At 42.4% G+C, this 21,204-nt stretch overlaps 2 protein-coding genes and 1 long non-coding RNA gene across 5 annotated transcripts in view; 2 read left to right on the top strand and 1 right to left on the bottom strand.

Annotated features, from left to right (window-relative positions):
* Positions 1-216, top strand: part of LOC109506938 (synaptopodin-2-like) — a 6,195-nt gene extending 5,979 nt beyond the window's left edge. The window contains exon 3 of the mRNA XM_019855986.1: positions 84-216. Coding sequence (XP_019711545.1) covers positions 84-216 — 133 coding nt within the window. The remainder of the gene's footprint in view (positions 1-83) is intronic.
* Positions 217-1,411: 1,195 nt separating this feature from the next.
* LOC109507045 (uncharacterized) lies at positions 1,412-1,671 on the bottom strand. The gene is made up of 2 exons (XR_002166398.1): positions 1,619-1,671; positions 1,412-1,460 (listed from the first exon to the last, which is right to left on the bottom strand). It is a non-coding gene; the product is annotated as an uncharacterized LOC109507045 (long non-coding RNA).
* myoz2a (myozenin 2a) lies at positions 1,557-10,976 on the top strand. 3 transcript variants are annotated; one of them, XM_019856184.1, is made up of 6 exons: positions 1,557-1,956; positions 2,299-2,388; positions 3,981-4,147; positions 8,490-8,622; positions 10,101-10,284; positions 10,354-10,976. In XM_019856184.1, exons 2-6 carry the CDS (start codon positions 2,307-2,309, stop codon positions 10,565-10,567), a joined length of 780 nt encoding a protein of 259 aa, XP_019711743.1. In that variant the 5' UTR covers positions 1,557-1,956; positions 2,299-2,306; the 3' UTR covers positions 10,568-10,976. The 3 variants fall into 3 exon arrangements, with proteins under 3 accessions (XP_019711743.1, XP_019711745.1, XP_019711744.1); XM_019856186.1 differs by lacking the exons at positions 1,557-1,956; positions 2,299-2,388; positions 3,981-4,147 and adding an exon at positions 6,109-6,402; XM_019856185.1 differs by lacking the exons at positions 1,557-1,956; positions 2,299-2,388; positions 3,981-4,147 and adding an exon at positions 8,065-8,317.
* The last annotated feature ends 10,228 nt before the right edge of the window (positions 10,977-21,204 follow it).

The raw sequence follows: 21,204 nt of genomic DNA on the forward strand, positions 1-21,204 counted from the left end.
GCGGGCGGCCAATGGGGCTGGGGTCCAGGTCAGGGGGGTGTATCCAGCACTGGTGAGCGTGTTGGTTACGGTTCTCTGCCCAGAAAGTGGCAGCCTCAACGGTCTGCGAGCCACTCGGGGCTCCCGGCTGACGGGGAAAAGGCCCCCGTGGGACTGGCCCCAAGTGCAATTGGCAGCAGTAAGACGCAAAGACTCCAGAAACTTTGCATGCCGTAATTTTATTTTCATCACATGGAGAATTTGAAGTAATTGATTTCATGACTGTGGCAAGCATTTGTTTTTACTTATTCTATTCGTTTGCGTCCCCCTTCTTTTATCACTTTTGGTTTTAGTTTCTGTTCATTTTTGCAGTGATAATTCCTATTTAGCATGCTGATGACTAGCCTCCAAATTTCCAAAAATAAAGACAACTTTCGCACCCATGCTTTTTTGTTGAAAGCAGACTTTCCCAACTATTATGCAACAATGCAGAAAATGATCCAACTTTCAGACCAGTTAAATAACTGGTCTGAAAATTAGATAAAATTTAAATGATGTACAACAACAAAAACAGGTCTATTGATACTAGCGATTTGTATTGACATGCAGAAAAATAAATGTGCTCTTCCACTAGATGGCAGAAGATACGATTACGTGTATTGTATCCACCTGTTGTCATTCATAGTACAGCTTCATGTGACTGGCATCACATTCAGAACATTAGGCTGAGCAAAAATATCACGGTTTCACATTATTGCGATGTTGCAATTGCAAAATGTAGTCATTTGAAACATTTGGGTCGTTAACAAACAACAGCTTTTACCATCGATTCTATTTTTAAAGAGCTTATTGAATAGTTGTTGCATGAGGCAACGCGTTCCGTGTTAAGTTAAAAATAAAATGAACAAGAGAGTTTTTCCAACAATTAAACTGAATCAAAATAAATGTCGCACCTTCAATGAGAAAAAAACTGCAGCTCAACAATAATAAGAATTCTTCCCATGAAAAAATAACAACTGAAATTAAACTAGATGCATGCCTTCCGTCCCAACTCTCCAAGATTCATTCCATCACTGCTAGCTCACACGAACATTCATTTTTCCAAATGTTCTGCAGCTCAACAATAATAAGTCTTACCATGAAAAAATAACTGAAATTAAATTTAAATGTATGCCTTCAGTCCCAAATTTACAAGATTCATTCCACCAATGCTAGCTCACACGAACATTCATTTTTCCAAATGTTCATTCCAACGCCGCGTTCTAATAAAAAGAACAACAACAAGCCCCCAAAAAAGAAAACACTTTTCAAATTTGGAAGTGGCGATCCAAGCACACCCATGTTCAACGAAACTGGCCCCATTTCACGTCGAGTAATTTGTGACTAACTTGATCATCATTATTTCATTATACGTTTGTGACCTTTATTTTTGGTGGCGTGCCATGAGATTTTTCCGAAAGAAAATGGTAATGGTTGGGAACCTCTGCTTTAAAAATGTGTTCAACGAAACAGGCCCCATTTCACGTCAAGTAATTTGTGACTAACTTGATCATCATGATTTCATTAACGGTTTGTGACCGTTAATTTTTGGTGGCGGGCCATGAGATTTTTCCAAAATAAAATGGTAATGGTTGGGAACCTCTGCTTTAAAAATACGCCTCATTACACAAGGAGTGGCAGTTGCGCACGACTGATTTTGAATGAGCAGCATGTAGCCCACCCTGCTGACCAATAGACTGTACTGCTCTAAATTTAGGCCCCTTTTCACCGATGAGCGACATAGCAATGACAACACACTGACACCCACAGACCCAGCCACCCACTCATTCAGTTGTTCTGTGAGGTTGAGCCACAGACCCCCCCCTGACCTTTCCCCTGGTCCCCGTGGAGTGAGCGTGCCCGCTTGGCTGACACTGTCCAGCTTTTTTTCTGCAGTTCCAGAGAATTCCCCCACACCAGCAGGGTTCTTCAGGGCAGGTAAGTGACCGCTTGCTCAGGTAATGCTTCATTGTGCACAGTTTCCTGTCATTCACACCGCTTGCCTTCATTGCCAAAATGGGTATGGACAAAAAGTGTTGGGACAGCAGCTGTACCACGCGCAATGTGGCAATTGAAGAGTTCTTTGCACTCGCTTGGCTAATCTCTACATCTATCGATTGGCGGGCCCGACACGGCTGCTTCGCACTGTTTGACGAGCATGTGCTTGCAGTTTAACGGCCCGGGGTTATTTAAAGAGATGTGCTCACTTTGCTCTTTTCTTTGCCCTGATAAGTCAGCTTGATGTCGAGGTCATACTAATGTGTCCTCTCTAATTCCCAGGGGCAGCCATGTCGCTTTTCTCCACCATGACGACCGGGGAGAGGAAAGCTCAGGCTGCAGCAGTCTGCAGGGAGATTCAAGCACTGGAAGGTAAAGACATTTTCATCGGAGTGGCCAATGCAAGATCTCACTGGCCATAGCCACGGTGTGGCCTGAAATATGCGGGTGTAACTAAAAAGTCATTGTTTATCATGCCATCCACAGTCAGGGTTGCATGAAATAAAATGCACACATACCCAGAAATTGGCTAAACAGCAAAATCAAGTCAAAGTAAAAAGCATCATTTTGCTGACCTTAACCCTTTCATGCACCAATGATGATAACCTGTGACCTGATAACGTGATAGGCTGTCCACTCTAGTAACCGCTGTCCCTGAAAGGGTTAACTTTCGAGACAGTCCTATTTTATTTACTGTTACATGCTTGTAGTTTACTTCTATCTCTTGTACGAATTTGGACTTGCTAGCTAACAGCCAATCAGATCAATGCGTTTTGCATACCACGATTGATGGCCCATTCATTGAAATCATATCAAAAAAGCACCATGGCACGCAAATCTCTTTAACAGTGACTTCTCAGCCATTTTCTTCGCTTGCCATGGTGGGAAAATAATAATTTTGATCGAAGTTGACTGTCATGATCAATTGTTCTTTTGTAAAGACAGATCGTTTCAAAGCTCTCATTAAAATCAATTGTAGGTTTGTTCTAAAAATAGTTGGTATAAATGAATTGTGGCAGAGTATCAAGGCATCTAATGATACTAGCAGTTAAGTCACAGGTAACCAAATTTTCTTCCAGATGTGGGGTGGCCAGGGCCACCCCCGGCCACCACATAGCTCCGCCACTGGTTAAAATCAATTATTATTCAACTGTGCTTTGATCATAACACGCAAATCTCCAAACAGTGACTTTTCAGCCATTTTCTTCGCTTGCCATTGTGGGAAAATAATAATTTTGATCAAAGTTGACTGTCATGATCAATTGTTCTTTTGTAAAGACAGATCGTTTCAGAGCTCTCATTAAAATCAATTGTAGGTTTGTTCTAAAAATAGTTGGTATAAATGAATTGTGGCAGAGTATCAAGGCATCTAATGATACTAGCAGTTAAGTCACAGGTAACCAAATTTTCTTCCAGATGTGGGGTGGCCAGGGCCACCCCCGGCCACCACATAGCTCCGCCACTGGTTAAAATCAATTATTATTCAACTGTGCTTTGAGGACACATGGCTCTTAACATGCAACGGTGTACCTTTGCTGTCACAAGTGGGATTTTTTTTTTAATCATCCAATGAGGTTTCCACATGTACTAATGATGTCTGTCAACGGGACAATTATTCTTGGGCGGTACAAGCCAAGGGTACGATTGGCATCAATCGTCAAGTTGAAATAATATAACTCGTCGGGTGCAATTGCTCGATTCCAATGTAACTGTCGTTTCCATACTCATTCACACAGTCACACCGTATTAAGTTTACCGACCGGAACCCGTCTATAAATAAGAAAATGAATACTTTTATGGCTCGGTGTAATCCACCCACCCCTTTGTCGTGGACTCAAAAATGCTATTTGAGGCGAGGACAACTGCTGTCTGGAACGAGGAGGCCCTGAATGCCACCGACAGCTGAGAGACCGAAAGACATTTTCGTGTCGCTCGCTCTAACCCGCTCTGGCTTTTGTGCGCAGACGTGGAGGTGGACCTTGGCAAGAAAGTGAGCGTTCCCCAGGACATCATGGTAGAGGAGCTGGCCCTGGCATCCAATCGGGGCTCGCAGCTCTTCAAGAGACGGCAGAAACGCTCTGAAAAGTACACCTTTGAAAATGTCCAAGATGACATCAACTCGCATCTCAACGTAGGCATGGATTGCATCTCACTATGTACCCCAAAATTAACATTTTACCTTTGCATTATGAGTGACCCAACTTTTTTTACAGTCTGAGCCATCATTAACGCTAACACTTTTTTTTTTCTCTAAAGAGAGACTTCAAGCTGTTTCATGCCGCTCCCAGTTGAAGTTTACTGAAAAACTAAACGGAAAACAAACCGTTTACATGTGCAACTTTGTTTTGTGTATTCCCGCACTAGTTTAACACAAACACATATAAGGAAAGACTCTAGATAGCAAACAAATAGCATCTGTTTTACAGTCTTCTAACCCTTTAAGCAATGAGGTGTTTAAACACTAACAGTGAAGCAACACAGGTCGACAGATAACAGAACAATACCCGCAGGCATATTTTCTTTATAAAGCAACTTACTGAGGACTGTGAGGACAAAACACCCCCATATACAGTGTGTGTCTATTATACTGCCCACGAGTGACCAAATGCTCATTGAATTGAAGTTTTTTTTTTTTTTTTAGATTCTGTGTAGTTATGTCATGACATTATATAAAATATCAGAGAGTCATGTTTTTCTGATTGAAAACACATGTCACACATGTTTTTGGAACTGATTAATGGCACTTCCATTGATTTCTATGGGAATAGATGATTTTAGGTGTGAATGCTTTGAGTTTCGAGCGTGGCCACGGAATGAATAAAACTCATATCGCCACTGGCATCACTGTACTGTACTGTACAGCACTACCTACATAACTTTATTATGTCAACAAAGTAGAGTCATCAGGATTTTCATTCTCTTGTACTTTGATTGACTGCTGGTAATTTTATGTAACATTCAGTTTGCATGCAGCACTGCCATCTATGGGTGTTCACAGCACACTGATCAATACTGCACCATAATCCATTCATCCATTTTCCAATCCACTTTATCCTCACAAGGGTAGCGGGGCGTGCTGGAGCCTATCCCAGCTGTCTTCAGGCAGTAGGCGGAGGACACCCTGAACCGGTTGCCAGCCAATCGCAGGGCACACAGAGACGAACAACCATCTGCGCTCACACTCACACTTAAGGACAATTCAGAGTGTTCAATTAGCCTGCTATGCATGTTTTTGGAATGTGAGAGGAAACCGGAGTACCCGGAGAAAACCCACGCAGGCATGGGGAGAACATGCAAACTACACACAGAAATCACTGGACCACTGGGCCGCCTTACTGCACCATAATATCTAGGCATTGTATACACGCATTTTTTGTGAGTGTTCCATATTTGTTTTTTGAGTGTGCCCGTGTGTGTGTGTGTGTGTGTGTGTGTGCGTGTGTGTGTGTGTGTGTGTGTGTGTGTGTGTGTGTGTGTGTGTATAATAATTTTGATCGAAGTTGACTGTCATGATCAATTGTTCTTTTGTAAAGACAGATCGTTTCAAAGCTCTCATTAAAATCAATTGTAGGTTTGTTCTAAAAATAGTTGGTATAAATGAATTGTGGCAGAGTATCAAGGCATCTAATGATACTAGCAGTTAAGTCACAGGTAACCAAATTTTCTTCCAGATGTGGGGTGGCCAGGGCCACCCCCGGCCACCACATAGCTCCGCCACTGGTTAAAATCAATTATTATTCAACTGTGCTTTGAGGACACATGGCTCTTAACATGCAACGGTGTACCTTTGCTGTCACAAGTGGGATTTTTTTTTTAATCATCCAATGAGGTTTCCACATGTACTAATGATGTCTGTCAACGGGACAATTATTCTTGGGCGGTACAAGCCAAGGGTACGATTGGCATCAATCGTCAAGTTGAAATAATATAACTCGTCGGGTGCAATTGCTCGATTCCAATGTAACTGTCGTTTCCATACTCATTCACACAGTCACACCGTATTAAGTTTACCGACCAGAACCCGTCTATAAATAAGAAAATGAATACTTTTATGGCTCGGTGTAATCCACCCACCCCTTTGTCGTGGACTCAAAAATGCTATTTGAGGCGAGGACAACTGCTGTCTGGAACGAGGAGGCCCTGAATGCCACCGACAGCTGAGAGACCGAAAGACATTTTCGTGTCGCTCGCTCTAACCCGCTCTGGCTTTTGTGCGCAGACGTGGAGGTGGACCTTGGCAAGAAAGTGAGCGTTCCCCAGGACATCATGGTAGAGGAGCTGGCCCTGGCATCCAATCGGGGCTCGCAGCTCTTCAAGAGACGGCAGAAACGCTCTGAAAAGTACACCTTTGAAAATGTCCAAGATGACATCAACTCGCATCTCAACGTAGGCATGGATTGCATCTCACTATGTACCCCAAAATTAACATTTTACCTTTGCATTATGAGTGACCCAACTTTTTTTACAGTCTGAGCCATCATTAACGCTAACCCTTTTTTTTTTCTCAAAAGAGAGACTTCAAGCTGTTTAATGCCGCTCCCAGTTGAAGTTTACTGAAAAACTAAACGGAAAACAAACCGTTTACATGTGCAACTTTGTTTTGTGTATTCCCGCACTAGTTTAACACAAACACATATAAGGAAAGACTCTAGATAGCAAACAAATAGCATCTGTTTTACAGTCTTCTAACCCTTTAAGCAATGAGGTGTTTAAACACTAACAGTGAAGCAACACAGGTCGACAGATAACAGAACAATACCCGCAGGCATATTTTCTTTATAAAGCAACTTACTGAGGACTGTGAGGACAAAACACCCCCATATACAGTGTGTGTCTATTATACTGCCCACGAGTGACCAAATGCTCATTGAATTGAAGTTTTTTTTTTTTTTTAGATTCTGTGTAGTTATGTCATGACATTATATAAAATATCAGAGAGTCATGTTTTTCTGATTGAAAACACATGTCACACATGTTTTTGGAACTGATTAATGGCACTTCCATTGATTTCTATGGGAATAGATGATTTTAAGTGTGAATGCTTTGAGTTTTGAGCGTGGCCACAGAATGAATAAAACTCATATCGCCACTGGCATCACTGTACTGTACTGTACAGCACTACCTACATAACTTTATTAAAATGCAGTAAAAAGTCAGTATGTCAACAAAATAGAGTCATCAGGATTTTCATTCTCTTGTACTTTGATTGACTGCTGGTAATTTTATGTAACATTCAGTTTGCATGCAGCACTGCCATCTATGGGTGTTCAGAGCACACTGATCAATAACAAAGCAACTTACTGAGGACTGTGAGGACAAAACACCCCCATATACAGTGTGTGTCTATTATCTGCCCACAAGTGACCAAAATGCTCATTGAAATGAAGTTTTTTTTTTAGATTCTGTATAATTATGTCATGACATTATATAAAATGTCAGAGAGTCATGTTTTTCTGATTGAAAACACATGTCACACATGTTTTTGGAACTGATTAATGGCACTTCCATTGATTTCTATGGGAATAGATGATTTTAGGTGTGAATGCTTTGAGTTTCGAGCGTGGCCACGGAATGAATAAAACTCATATCGCCACTGGCATCACTGTACTGTACTGTACAGCACTACCTACATAACTTTATTAAAATGCAGTAAAAAGTCAGTATGTCAACAAAATAGAGTCATCAGGATTTTCATTCTCTTGTACTTTGATTGACTGCTGGTAATTTTATGTAACATTCAGTTTGCATGCAGCACTGCCATCTATGGGTGTTCACAGCACACTGATCAATACTGCACCATAATCCATTCATCCATTTTCCAATCCACTTTATCCTCACAAGGGTAGCGGGGCGTGCTGGAGCCTATCCCAGCTGTCTTCAGGCAGTAGGCGGAGGACACCCTGAACCGGTTGCCAGCCAATCGCAGGGCACACAGAGACGAACAACCATCTGCGCTCACACTCACACTTAAGGACAATTCAGAGTGTTCAATTAGCCTGCTATGCATGTTTTTGGAATGTGAGAGGAAACCGGAGTACCCGGAGAAAACCCACGCAGGCATGGGGAGAACATGCAAACTACACACAGAAATCACTGGACCACTGGGCCGCCTTACTGCACCATAATATCTAGGCATTGTATACACGCATTTTTTGTGAGTGTTCCATATTTGTTTTTTGAGTGTGCCCGTGTGTGTGTGTGTGTGTGTGTGTGTGTGTGTGTGTGTGTCCATTTTCACTTGGATTTCAGTGGAAGGAAGTCCTCGCACCTCCCCTGCGCTGCACTCCCTCTTATCTTAGAAGTGAGAAGCACTTGCATCTGCTTTGTTTACTGCTCGGGGGCAAATGGAGGGATTTAGTTTCAAGTTGTCAACATTTCCTCAGGAAGTTCTGGAGCAAATCATCATAAATATTCTTGACAGGGATGACTGAGCCGCAGCGTGGGAAAAACAATTTGTTTTAATGTCCTTCTAGAGAAAGACGGACTCGCGAGCTGATAACGTCAATTCCACTGAAGAGCGCAACTCTGCTGAGGAAGAATCGGGTGCGGACCGGCCCTGCGCACCAGAAACCGTAACAGTGCCAGATCCGCACAGCATCGCCCCTGGTAAGGCCACACCAGTGATCAAACGTAATGACGTAAATGCAGTGCTATTTTGCTCGTTGGTATAGTCGTTGACCTTTCATCATGTATCTCGAAAGAATTGTGCCGCCAAGGTCAGTTTCACTTATTTTAATCATCGAATACATTTAGAATTTTGGACATCAAAAGTGAAATTGGATGATTTCCCAACTGCTATCAACTTTGCATTACGTGTACAGACCACAGATGTTCAACGTAAGGCCCGGGTGCCTGATCTGGCCTGCCACATCATTTTATGTGGCCTGCAAATTCAAATTAAGCATGTCAACTTCCATGATGTTTGCTAAAATCTATACCAACAGTTCAAATTGTCATATGTAATGAATAATAACGTTGTGATATTCTAAGCATATTTTTGTCGCATTATTACCAATAGTAAACTAGCACAAAACTAAACTAGTTTCAAAATTGAGTCCCTGGAACAATTTTCACAACAGTAATTTGGTAGGCATGCCTATTATATGTCCACCGAAAAAAGTTCTTGTTGAATTTGCTCAGTTTTATTTTGTTAATGGATACATTTTTTTAAAAGGAGAATATATACTGTATATGATTAAAAAAATATATCCGGACCCAGATGATTTTATTTTGTGCAACCACTTAACAAAATAATATGGATTAAATTCAACACACCATTTTTTTTTTTCTTCAGTGTAGCCTCACAAAAAAAGTAGCCATATCCCAAACGTGTTTTAAAATTGAACATGTCTTTGAAATGTTGTCAGGTTGCTAAAAAATAATGAACTAAATTGAAATTGAAAATTGTGAGGACTGCACTGGATTGAACTGGATAAATCATCTTTGGAAAGGGCACAGCGACAAAACGGCCTAATCTAACAAATGGTTTTGCCACAAAATCCACTCACATTTATTTCATCTGAACTGTGATTGTCTCATCTTTTTTTTTTTTGATACCACAATCGGCTTGGACCGTCTTCCGTGGGCATGTGATGCCCGTGCTTAACATTTCCTGTTTGATAACACACCCTCTGCCCCCGCCCCCCTACCCCAACCCTCGACTCCCTTCTGCCGCTGCCGCCACCACATGAAGTGTATTGAGCTCAGATCCTCTCCTTCCTAAAATGCTGCAGACTTCCCCACAGGTCTGTTTGGTCTGTGCTGCTTCCCCCCTGAGGGCAAAACATAAACTCAGGAAGGAGGATTGTTCATTGTGAGCACTTCGGACGTGACACAAAGTCTCCCCTACGTTATATAACCCCCCCCCCCCCCCACACACACACACATACACTTTCCTGAGTGAAGCACTGGCTTTGAAGGACAGTACTCGGGATAGGCCCGACTCTCCCTCTCTTTCCAACACTTGCGCACATGGCAAGGCAGCTGTGCAGAACATATTTCATTCACAAGGTAATTCAATGTGCTTCACATTCTTAAAAATGCAACATTTAAAAGGGTTGACTTTGTGCTGTGCAACCCCGCAGGCTACGAGGGTCCCCTGAAAGACATCCCACCGGAGAAGTTCAACAGAACGGCTATCCCCAAGTCCTACCACTCGCCCTGGCACCTAGCCCTTGTCAGGGAACCAGCCCTGGTTGACACACTCGTCTCCTGCCTGTCCCAACTGGAACCATCAGCGGACCTGCCAGGCTACAAAAGCTTCAATAGGTGAGAACGGCAAAGGCTCGGGCAGAATGGCAACAAGGGTCCCCTTTGCTGACACACTGCCGTCTCCAGAGTGGCCATCCCGTTCGGCGGCTTCGCCGAGGCGCCCGCGCTCGCGGCCGACCAGAACTTGAAGGCGGAGCTCGCCCTGCCCGACTTCCCCGAGCTCAGAGGTCGCCCCTGCTTCAACAGGGCCGCTCGGGGGTGGCATGATAGGGGTGCTTCGGTCCCCCTACACGCCGTGATCCCGCAGGCCGCGCTCGCCCCCGAGTCAGATGACCTTTGACGCGGTTCGAAACACACGCTAAATTTCAATGATGATTTCATTTTTCACATCTTCTCTCTTGAATCAACTTTTCAAAAAGCCCCTTTCTGAAGAATTTTGAGTGACAAAATATGGATGGCTAAAAAAATGTTTCCTCGGTTTTGATGTTTAATTGATTCAACACAATGTCTTGGCCCTGTATTGCTAGACAAGAAGATTTTGAAGATTGACCCCTTACAAGAAATGTCTGGTTTAGTGATATGTGAAGCGACTTACTTGAGGAGAATTCCAAGTCAAGGAAAATGTACTGCTCCAATCAGAGTGAGATAAAACACCCTGTTAGTTAGTCACAAATAAGCTTACATAGATATTAAATGTATAATACTATGATGAGATGTTTTTGCTCAATAAAATTGCGTGGAAAACATGAGTTAACATTTATCTTTTCAGTTTGTGGTTTGGGAGAAGAATTACGTAACATCACAGTAGATTGGTGGCAAGTGGAGACTCACTTTTTTTAAGCTCTGGTTTGTTAATTTTCTCAAAACGGGCAACTCAATAAAATTTGGTGCAAGTCTGCATCAGGGGAATTCAGGGATTTTTTTTTTCAAAACTGATTTTAATTTTCATTTCATCAGCACCAAATGACACATTTTCTTTCATTTCTCTGTAAATAATGCATGCGTTCAAAACTGATTTTAATTTTCCTTTCATCAGCACCAAGTGAAAACATTTTCTTTCATTTCTCTGTAAATAATGCATGCGTATCACGCACAAAATCTCAGCATGTTAGACAGGAGATAAATATCCAAAGATTTCACCTAAACATACCGAACTTCTTTGTAATTCCTGGACCTCCAAGGCTCCAAAGTTTCCTGGACCTGTTGAGATATTGTGCCTAACAGGGTCTTCTTTTGGCCCAAGAACTAAATTTAGACAACTGTTCCTGCAGTGCAAACACCCAAATGCGCCTCAAAAAAGTGGTGGGATTGCACTCAAGGAACGCGTTGATCCAAATTAGGCGGAGGCCCGCCTGTGCCGGTCAAGTGCGAACTGTTTCCATTTCACTTACAATCGCTGTCATGGGGACTAAAATTAACCTCAACTCCCACGAGGCTTTGCTCTGCCGGACATGAAACTGTGCTGCCTCGCAGCAGGGAATCGTTTCACTCATCGATTTAAAAATCTGCCGTACGATGAAGCCGCAACAAGTGAGCTACGATATAGTGAGGGACGACGGTAGATAAAAACTATAGTTAAAAACTATGCATTACTTCTCTTCATTAAAATGTTTATTCTTGTGCCAGAAATGTGCATCTCGCATTCCAAACGTCATTGAGAAACGACCTGGAATGCAGCCACTCCCTTTCCCACCCATTCCTCTCGTGAATCCGTCTCACTGCTCTCTTCCAGGAAGATAGCGATGCTGCAAGTCTCGCCTTCTGAATAGATTGAATGCCCCTCCGCATTAAAACAGATGCGTCAACTCCATTTGAACCAGGATTTTTAGCGTTTGTCAGAAGGCCCAAACAGGAAATAATGTTGGCACAGCCAACGTGCGGTGTAGTTCCACCGGTCAAGAAGGGTGGAGGGAAGCCAGACAATTCGATTATTAGTGTCTGACTGCTTTCCCCTCAGGCGCATTTGACTTGGCATGAGGCAGCGCAGGCACCATCACACCCTGGATGCTCAGCTATATAGTCTGAGTTCATTTCATTTGTTTGAGACAGTGAAAAGAAAGGTGGATTTATTTCTGAACTCAACTTTTCGGTTACTTGTCCGTACAAGTAAAACTATATGAAAGTGTAGGGCAGATTAATCCATTTTTGTGGAATTTTTTTTTTTGTTGTTGTTTCATTTTGAATATACAGTGGTACCTCTACTTATGAAATTAATTGGTTCTGGAAGAAATTTCTTAAATAGAAAATTTTGTAAGTAGAGACGCGTTTTCCATGTAAATGCCCTAATTCGTTCCAAGCCCCCCCCCCCAATTCAAACATAAATGTTTCCTAAAGCATAAAAATGCATTACAATTGGATTATTGCACAATACATGAGAGTTGTAATGCAAAACAAAGAATAGAGTAAAGAATAAAAATGACGGTCATTTCACTTTCAACTGCGTCCTCATCGTTTTTTGCCCTCTTTAGTCCATGTTCTCTCTCAGAAGTGGTTTTCATATCTATATGTGTACGCATATAGACACATTCGGTAGAAGTCCCTCTTAGCCAATGGGATGCCAGAATGATGCTCGGTAATAGCCAATGGCAGAGCAGCTATCAGTATGTTGCGTTCAGGAAACTCGGAGCTGCGATTAGCAGGTCTTACTGTATTTTATCGTATCTTGAAATTTCTTTCGTAACAAGAGGCAATATTTTCCTGTTGAGACGTTACGTAACTTCAAAATTTCGTAATGAAGAGACGTTCGTAAGTAGAGGTACCACTTTAATTGGAGTCATGTTTGGTTGTGGATGTGATGGAGGTGTCGCGGGTAAGGATTGTTGAGCATCTGGTGGCTGCCCTTCCCTACAGCTCCATCAGCAGTTTCCCCCTTGTTGTCTCGGCTCCTTCGGGTACCACTCAGCAGCTCAGTGTCAAGCGAGCGTGCTGACGGCGGCTAAACGACACCATCCCCAAGTGTATGTGAGTTAAGCGGCGTAAAAACCGCAAGGGCACACAGCTAGCATGTCCGGATGGTGGTTTGAGCCCCTTCAACATCGGTTAACGGGCTTCGGCTGACGGACGGTCGCAGCAGGTGTCGGTTTTCACGGGAGGGTGCAACGCCGTATGGGATATCTAAAAATACATAACGCAGACCCTTCGGGTCAGCCGGAGTGGTGTTTGGTGACTTTGCTAGTTCCTGAAATAAGGTAATAAAGGCACAACTGTCCGGAGTGTGTTGCCCATCAGGTTGTGCTTAATCGTTGTCATAGGACTGTTCGTCAGGATACTCGGGGGACCAATTAGAGGTGTGCTACGACCGCAAGCTGCAGCCAAGGGATTTCTTGACACACCTGAAAATTCACCTCCCATTAGAAGTAATTGTGGTCGCTATATAGCAGTGATTCTCCAAGTGTTGTATTACAGTATTATCATTAGTGGTTACATGGGCTCCCTCTAGTGGTATGGAAAAGAATCACTGAATTAAATGTTCAAACTGCATCTTAGCCTCATCTTTTTTTTTTCATCCAGTGCAGTGCATTTGTTACTGTAAGTACACTTCAGTTGTACTTCACTTTTAAGTACAATACTTTGCATGAAGCTTACCAAAAGTCTGCATTTCACCCCAACTTGTATTACAGTATTACCATTAGTGTTTACATGGGCTCCCTCTAGTGGTATGGAAAATAATCACTGAATTAAATATTCAAACTGCATTTTAGATTCATCTTTTTTTTTTTTTTTTTTTTTTAAATCCAGTACAGTGTATTTGTTACTGTAAGTACACTTTAGTTGTACTTCACTTTTAAGTACAATACTTTGCATGAAGCTTACCAAAAGTCTGCATTTCACCCCAACCGTTTTGGTTTATTTCAACAATACGTGAACAGTAGAAGCCTGCATTTCCTACTTGACATCAACGTGCTTTTCTTTCCCTGGCTGGTTTTACGGTTCCAATTGGCCGATGGAGTTTTGGGGTGGAGGTTCTAGCGCCACCTGTTGACTTGGCAAGGCACGTGACTGTCTGGGAACGCATTTGCTGGACATTAACAATGCTTATTAAAAACTATGGGACTTACTGTAAGTCTTCAGAGGCCAATGAGGTGCCATTAACGTGTATGAACAAAGAACATGCAGTCTTGCACGGATACGACTTGATGAGAAGACTTAGCATTGCAGAGACAGACAGCGCAGCTAACGGCAGTCTCCCCTTTGGCAGCACTCCAGCACCAGAGGAAGGCGGTCAAGTGCCAACAAGGAAGTGATGCTTATGCCATCCATTTTTCTGCAGTAGAACCACAAAAGGAAGAAAAAGCACATCATCACATCATCAGCGTGCTCTCCGTGAGTCAGGAAATAACGAGCCACAAAGTCATCACGGCAGGACACAAATGGCAGCTTTGTTTTGTCATAAAGTGCCCGCAACTGGAAGCAGCGAAAATGTTGTTCTTTAAAAACAAAAAGACTTCTGTCATCTAATATACTGTAACAGCTTGCCCTCAGATGCAACAAAGTGAAATGTTTCAGCACAACAAATATTATCATTATTTTCGAATTTGAGAAAGACAGATTCGAAAAAGTTTATAATACAACATCAGTGTATTTTTATTTTACTGTTGTAGAAATTATGTTTTTTGCTGGATCTCTGCATTGGAAAAGCAAAATGCAAGCCAAGTGTTTTTATTTCAATGTTTTATTGAGATTCTAGTTTATTCTCCGGAGATGGAGAGGTGAGGAGGAGGTCTGGCAACCAGTGTTGCATATATATTTTTAAATATTTGGATAATGCAGCAGAAGAGTTCTTGTGCCCAGGTAACACTTCTTCTATGCAATTTGGGCACTCCTGTGAACACACCTTGTGCTCTGAAGTGCACCATTTATTCTCCGGAGATCCTTTAGTGGTGAGGAGGAGGTTTGGCAACCAGTGTTGCATATATATTTTTAAATATTTGGATAATGCAGCAGAAGAGTTCTTGACAGTTAAATGCACTGGTGCCCAGGTAACACTTCTTCTATGCAATTTGGGGACTCCTGTGAACACACCTTGTGCTCTGAAGTGCACCCTAGTGGTGAGGAGGAAATGGAATCAACTATTCATTCATTCATTTTCCGATTCGTTTTATCCTCACAAGGGGGGCGTCGGAGCCCATCCCAGCTGTCCTCGGGCAGTAGGCGGGGGACACCCCAAACTGGTTACCAGCCCATCGCAGGGCACACAGAGACGAACAACCATCCGCACTCACACTCAAACCTAGGGACAATTTGGAGTGTTCAATCAGCCTGTCATGCATGTTTTTTGGAATGTGGGAGGAAACCGGAGTACCCGGAGAAAACCCACGCAGGCCCGGGGAAAACTTGCAAACTCCACCGAGGGAGGCCAGAGCTGGAATTGAACCCGGTACTTCTGCACCGTGCGGTCAACGCACTAACCGGGAATGAACCGCTGGAATCAGCTATTTATCCCCATATAATAGGGAGTCTCGTGGAAATTTTACTTGAAAATCAAGAACTGTTGACACCTACAATTGTGAGAAAAATAAAAAATTAATACTGTGAATTACATAACATGTGCTTTGAAATCCATAATGTATGTCCAAATACAGACTTTCAAAGAATATTTCTCTATGTCACAAGAGTGTTTTAGGCATTTAAACGCCTTATCGCCACGCTCCGAAACTTTAAATTATTTCGAAAGGAAGTGTTATATGTCCCTCAGGGAAATGCGTGGAAGGAAATGGCTCTGTCTCTTCAATGGAGTCCTTTCAAGTACTTCCTGGGGAAAGACTGGACTGTGCTGATACATTGTGACCCCCTCACCGCACACATGCTAAATCATCGCATGCTGTTTCCCTTTGCCTTGATTTACTTGAAAGTAGATTTACACCACTCGTAAATGCAGTGGGATCCAATACAAGCACTGTGCGGCGCATTCTGCCATAGCCCGCCTGCTGCCCGAAATCGGCTGGGAAAGGCTCCAGCACACCCGCTGGAGAATTATGAAAAAAAAAAAAAAACAGTATATATATATGTGTGTGTGTATGACATTTGGTGAACTTTAAAAGTGTGTTTAAAGTTATTCTGAAAAACAAAGAACAATACTTGTGCATGAATAAATAAATATTGTGTGTGCTTACGTGGTAGTTGTTGTGCATAAATTAGCATGCCTGAAATGTGTAAAACTGAATAGTAACAATAAAACAACAACAACTACTACTACTACTAATAATAATAATAAAAAATTATTTACATAGCACATTTCAAACAAGGATTGCAGCATCAGTCGTTGCAGGGCCACAGTGTAGAGATGTAAGCAGTGCAAAAATAAGTTATTCAAGTATATCAAAACAGAAGTATATTAAAAGTAAATCAAAACAAGAATTATTTACTTTATCTATCTATCTATCTATCTATCTATCTATCTATCTATCTATCTATCTATACACACACACACACACACACACACACACACACACACACACACGTTAAAGTACAATATTGAATGCATGCTGTGTTGGGCTGTACAACACTGCAGCAACCGGTAAAACACTGCAACAACCGGTAAATCGTGCATATACAAGAATACCACAAAAACAGCTGAAAAAAATGACTACATTTGATGTGCTTTCTTTTATGTAACACGAGCTCATAACGCAGATGGCGTTTGCCTAACGAGAGCCTGCAGACGTCACTTTTGCATCTGCTCTGCTCTTTTGAAAAAAAAAAAAAGATAAACAACAAATATGCAACTATGCCATGGCCAGTCAATATTTAACGACGCCCCGCCCCCATCCCCGTTTAATCATTTCCTGACATACTGTACTACCAGTGTACAAATAGCAAACGTGAACGCAACGTGCAACTTCTGCATGTGTGTACGTGCATGTGCGCGCGGGCGCGTGCGTGTGCGTAGAGAGCCGCAGTCAGAGAGTCCGGGAGGAAGGGGCGTGACTTGACTTGGACATCTCTCCTCGAAAAAACATCTCTGATCCAGTTCAGGTGCCGAAAGCAACAAAAGTAGACGTGTCCGTTTGTAGCGCCTCATCCGGGACTACCGTCACTGCCCCTTCTCCCTCTGCCCTAACCCAGCCTTCAAAACAAATCCGCTTGAAAATTCACCGCAAAGGGGATTATTTGTCACAAGAAGGGCGACGTTTGGAGTTGAAAACAAGGACGGAAGTTTGCGGCATTTTCTCACGTCTCCTCCCACTTTTCAATTTCGCAACTCCTGCTTTTGAAGATATTGCAGCACATGGGGAACAATTTCGCACGATACCCAAGGTAAGTACTTGTGTTTTTTTTCAGTCTTTTATTTTATTATTTTTTATTTTCTTTATCCTACTTCTGCGTTGTGGAAATATACCTGGTCGCAATCCAGGTAAGCGCAAGAATCAGGAAGTCAGGGCGACTTGTTTATGAAACAGAGTAGCTCTAAAAACCATAAAACATATGCCAAATAAAACGGCGTCAACGTTCATCTCGCGAAAAAAAAAAGTTTGTCGTGTACACTAGTCTCGTTCGTACGTAGACGACCAGCCAAGTTAAGCGTACACTGGTGTGGCTCTAATACAGCCAGTCGGAGGTTTTAAAAATAAACAAAAACAAAAATGTACTTCTCTATTCGCGTAATTGATTAGAATGAACAATTAACTGTGATTAAAATAGAATTCTAACAAAACACCAGGTGTACGCTTTGAAGTAAACAGGCTTCACCGCGGCCTTATTTATAAATTGAACAAATGAATATTCGACCAATACTCGACCAAATGTATCATTTGTCAATAACCTCAAGTGATTCTTCAACGATGCTCCACTCTTAACATGGTGTGTTGCAGCAAGTGTCGACGTGTGAAGTATTAAAGTCACAAGTGGATGCCGAAAGCCCCCAAAAATGTTGTCATATTGGCAATTTGAAAGGAACAGCGATTTAACTAGAATCTGTCAATGGTATGTATCACTTAGTGGTGAGCATGTGTGCAGCACAGTCCTGAGGTTATGGAGTTCAAATCTCAAGAGTTGATGTGGTCTTCATGGCTTCTTCCTCCCACAGTCCAAAAACATGTTATTTCTATTGAATAAAAAAATTGGAGTATGAAGGCTGCAATTGACTGGTGATCAGTCCATGGTGTACCCTGGAACAGAAGATCGATGGCTGAGTGAACAGAAAATGGATGGCAGACCACCTACCATAGCCTTCATGATGCAGTACTTTTTGTCGTCAAAATAGCTCTAAATCTTAATTGCCTTTTTCACCCAAAGCATTTCCATTATCTGAACTGTACGACTCATTCCGAATGATGTGACTGTGGTCGATTTCTGTCCTCCTTTAGCGAGTTGGAGGCATGCTGAATAACCAGTTTCATCTCTCCTTTTTTTAATTTTGTTTGACCTGCGAGACCTTTCTAAGTGCGTGAAAAGTCTGTAATCATGTCGCTGAAACAGCACAAAATTAAGGGTTGCCTTTGGTCAAGAAGGTAGCCGTTGAAGTGACACACTTCAGAACTAAATGTGGCCACGGGCATGCTGGAATTGTTGACATGGAAAGCAGTGGTAATGTGCGGATGATGCCCGGCATTTGTAGCTACACAACTCACAACTGCTTTTCAGGCCCGATGCAGTTTCCAGTTTTGTTGTTTTTTTTGTTTTTTTTCTGGGTTCAGGAGAAATCCAAAGCAGGCCTATTGAGTTATTTGAATTTCTTACTTATTATTCACCTGTGGATTGATTGAGGTTTGTGTACAGGTTAAGTTGAATATTTTGCTCAAATGAGTCATCCTTAATTCGTATTTTGCATTGGAGAATTCATCTAATTCTCAAGTAAATATTTATTTTTAGGGGGATTGTTTGACAAAGTTATGACTTGGTTACCATTTAATTTCCACGTTTAACTTGAATGACATGTATTTCTTATGAAGTGAAATGGAAAGCAAAGTTCTGCTCTTGTTTGTGTTGTTGCTGCAGTGGGAAGAAGTCTTGGATCCTGGAACATGTGCTTTTCTTTTTGATGTAGTCTTTCCTCTGCCGGACAACAGTGAGGAATAGCGGGTGAGTCAGCACCCCACGGGTGATCCGTTTCGTTTTGCCGGCCCGAATGTGGCATTGTTGTCCGAAAAGGCTTGACAACCACAACCACACTCATTCTGCCGGGAAGCAAGGCTTGTTTCTGAGAAAGCACATTTAGGCACCTGAATGGTCGTTGAGAATATTCGCAGAGGGAATTTTGTCCATCCGCGCGCCATGAAATAGATCCGATTTGGATCGAGTCATCGGGAATTCCAGCCTCCTGTGCAAATGTAGGCGTTGCTAATGAGCTCGTCCATCAGTCAATCAAATGCCGATGACTTGACGCCAAACCGTCAACTCCCTCGGCCCCATCCGGACTTGCTGATTCGTCTCTCCGGGTTGATTGCTCCGAGGTGCTAGCTCGTGCATTTTCTAAATGACCGCAGGAGAAAGAAGCTCTGGACTTTTTTTATTTGACACTTCTGAGTGAAACATTTTATTTGCAGACTTCCGGACTTCCTGTACTGTCTTAAAGCAAACAAAATAAATCATATTTGCTTATAAAACTGCTCAAGTATTCCTTCGATGGCGATTCGCTTTTGGTTGTAGCATCGAATCTCTTCTGTTAACGGTGGACACGGACCCAAGTGTCGACAAAATGTCTTTTAAAAAGTTGAACATACTTTTTAAACTCGTTTAGACTTGGTGTTAGCCTGATTTATTTCATTCTTTTTTTTGGGGGGGGGGGCGGGGGTTCTGATCCAGCTTATGCAGTGACCCAATTTCCACACTGGGATCAATGGTTTCCTGTTTATTACGTAATTCGTAGACTGCTCTCGATCCGTGCTCGTGGGAAATGTTGCGGTGGAGAGAAAGTGATCATTGATGGCTGTTGAGCTGTCAGTCGTTTTCGAACCGGATCAACCAAAGGTGGCGAGCGCACTATCGAATTTGATTTAAAGGGGATCCATTTTCTGATGGAGATTGGGTTTTATTAGGCAATCGTGAAATGGCAGATTATGGCATGCTGTAAGAATGCTGACGCTGGCTCGTCACCCTTTCACTATGTGCCACTTTAACCTCTGTGGCTTGTAACCTGGTCCGGCCGAGTCTAAAAACATGCCCGGCGTGGTCCGTGTCGTAGGGTTTTGTCGGGCCAAAAAGTGTCACGGCTCGCTTGGAGGAAATCTAAATTAGATCTGTGGAATATCTTCATTCGGTCCAGTAACACACGCTTAGTTTATAGTATTTGTATTTTATTTTTTAATACAAGTGCATTGACGATAAATATTTTCAGATTTTATTTCAACACAACTGTATCTTGATTGCCTCCTATTTGGGGTGTCAAAATGATTGGCAGGTGTTCTATTACAGCCCTTTTGACCCTTCACGCCTGATAATAGCTGCTGTTCTTTTTTTTTTTTTTGCGATGTGGTCTGCACGATGTGGGAGGACGGCACCGCTTTCCACTCTTCCCGTCAGACCTGAAACTAATCTGAAAAACTTGTGGCTCTTAAGCAAGTCTGAGCTTAAGTGATTGCTTTGGAATCTTGTTGCCATGGAGGCCAGCTGCAAAGTACAGGCCCACAATCCTGGCGCTGTTTAATTGAATTGCATGAGGATGATGACTGTAAATGCGCTCTTTAAGCACTAAACTCAAAATGGCTCCTTATAAGTGTGCCACGGTTGCCGCGTCATCATCTGTCCAGGATTCCTGAAATTCCGTAATGGCAAATGTTGCCTGACTGGTTGTGGCTGAAACCTTGCGGTAAGGTTTGTGTTTTTTTTTGTTTTTTGTGCCTGGGACATGTTGAGAAACCTTTAGTTAAAATAATACATTTGTTATGCACATTCCTGAATATTTGTGTCATTTCGAATGGCACAAGCATAGATCAAAATGTGCCTGTTCAAGACTGCGTGCCTCTCTGGGAGTTGAGTAACGTAATAAAAGCCACTGGCACACTCAGTGCAAGCATTCGTCCAACCTCTCAAAAGTCG

The sequence above is a fragment of the Hippocampus comes genome, unplaced genomic scaffold (genome assembly GCF_001891065.2).
Source record: "Hippocampus comes isolate QL1 unplaced genomic scaffold, H_comes_QL1_v1.1 scaffold246, whole genome shotgun sequence".
In the NCBI taxonomy this organism is placed as follows: Eukaryota; Metazoa; Chordata; class Actinopteri; order Syngnathiformes; family Syngnathidae; genus Hippocampus; species Hippocampus comes.

Coding starts and splice junctions, on each gene's coding strand:
- myoz2a (XM_019856184.1), top strand. CDS start 2,307: ATGTCGCTTTTCTCCACCATGACGACCGGGGAGAGGAAAGCTCAGGCT. Junction 8,623..10,100: donor TCCGCACAGCATCGCCCCTG/GTAAGGCCACAC, acceptor GCAACCCCGCAG/GCTACGAGGGTCCCCTGAAA. Junction 10,285..10,353: donor GGCTACAAAAGCTTCAATAG/GTGAGAACGGCA, acceptor TGCCGTCTCCAG/AGTGGCCATCCCGTTCGGCG.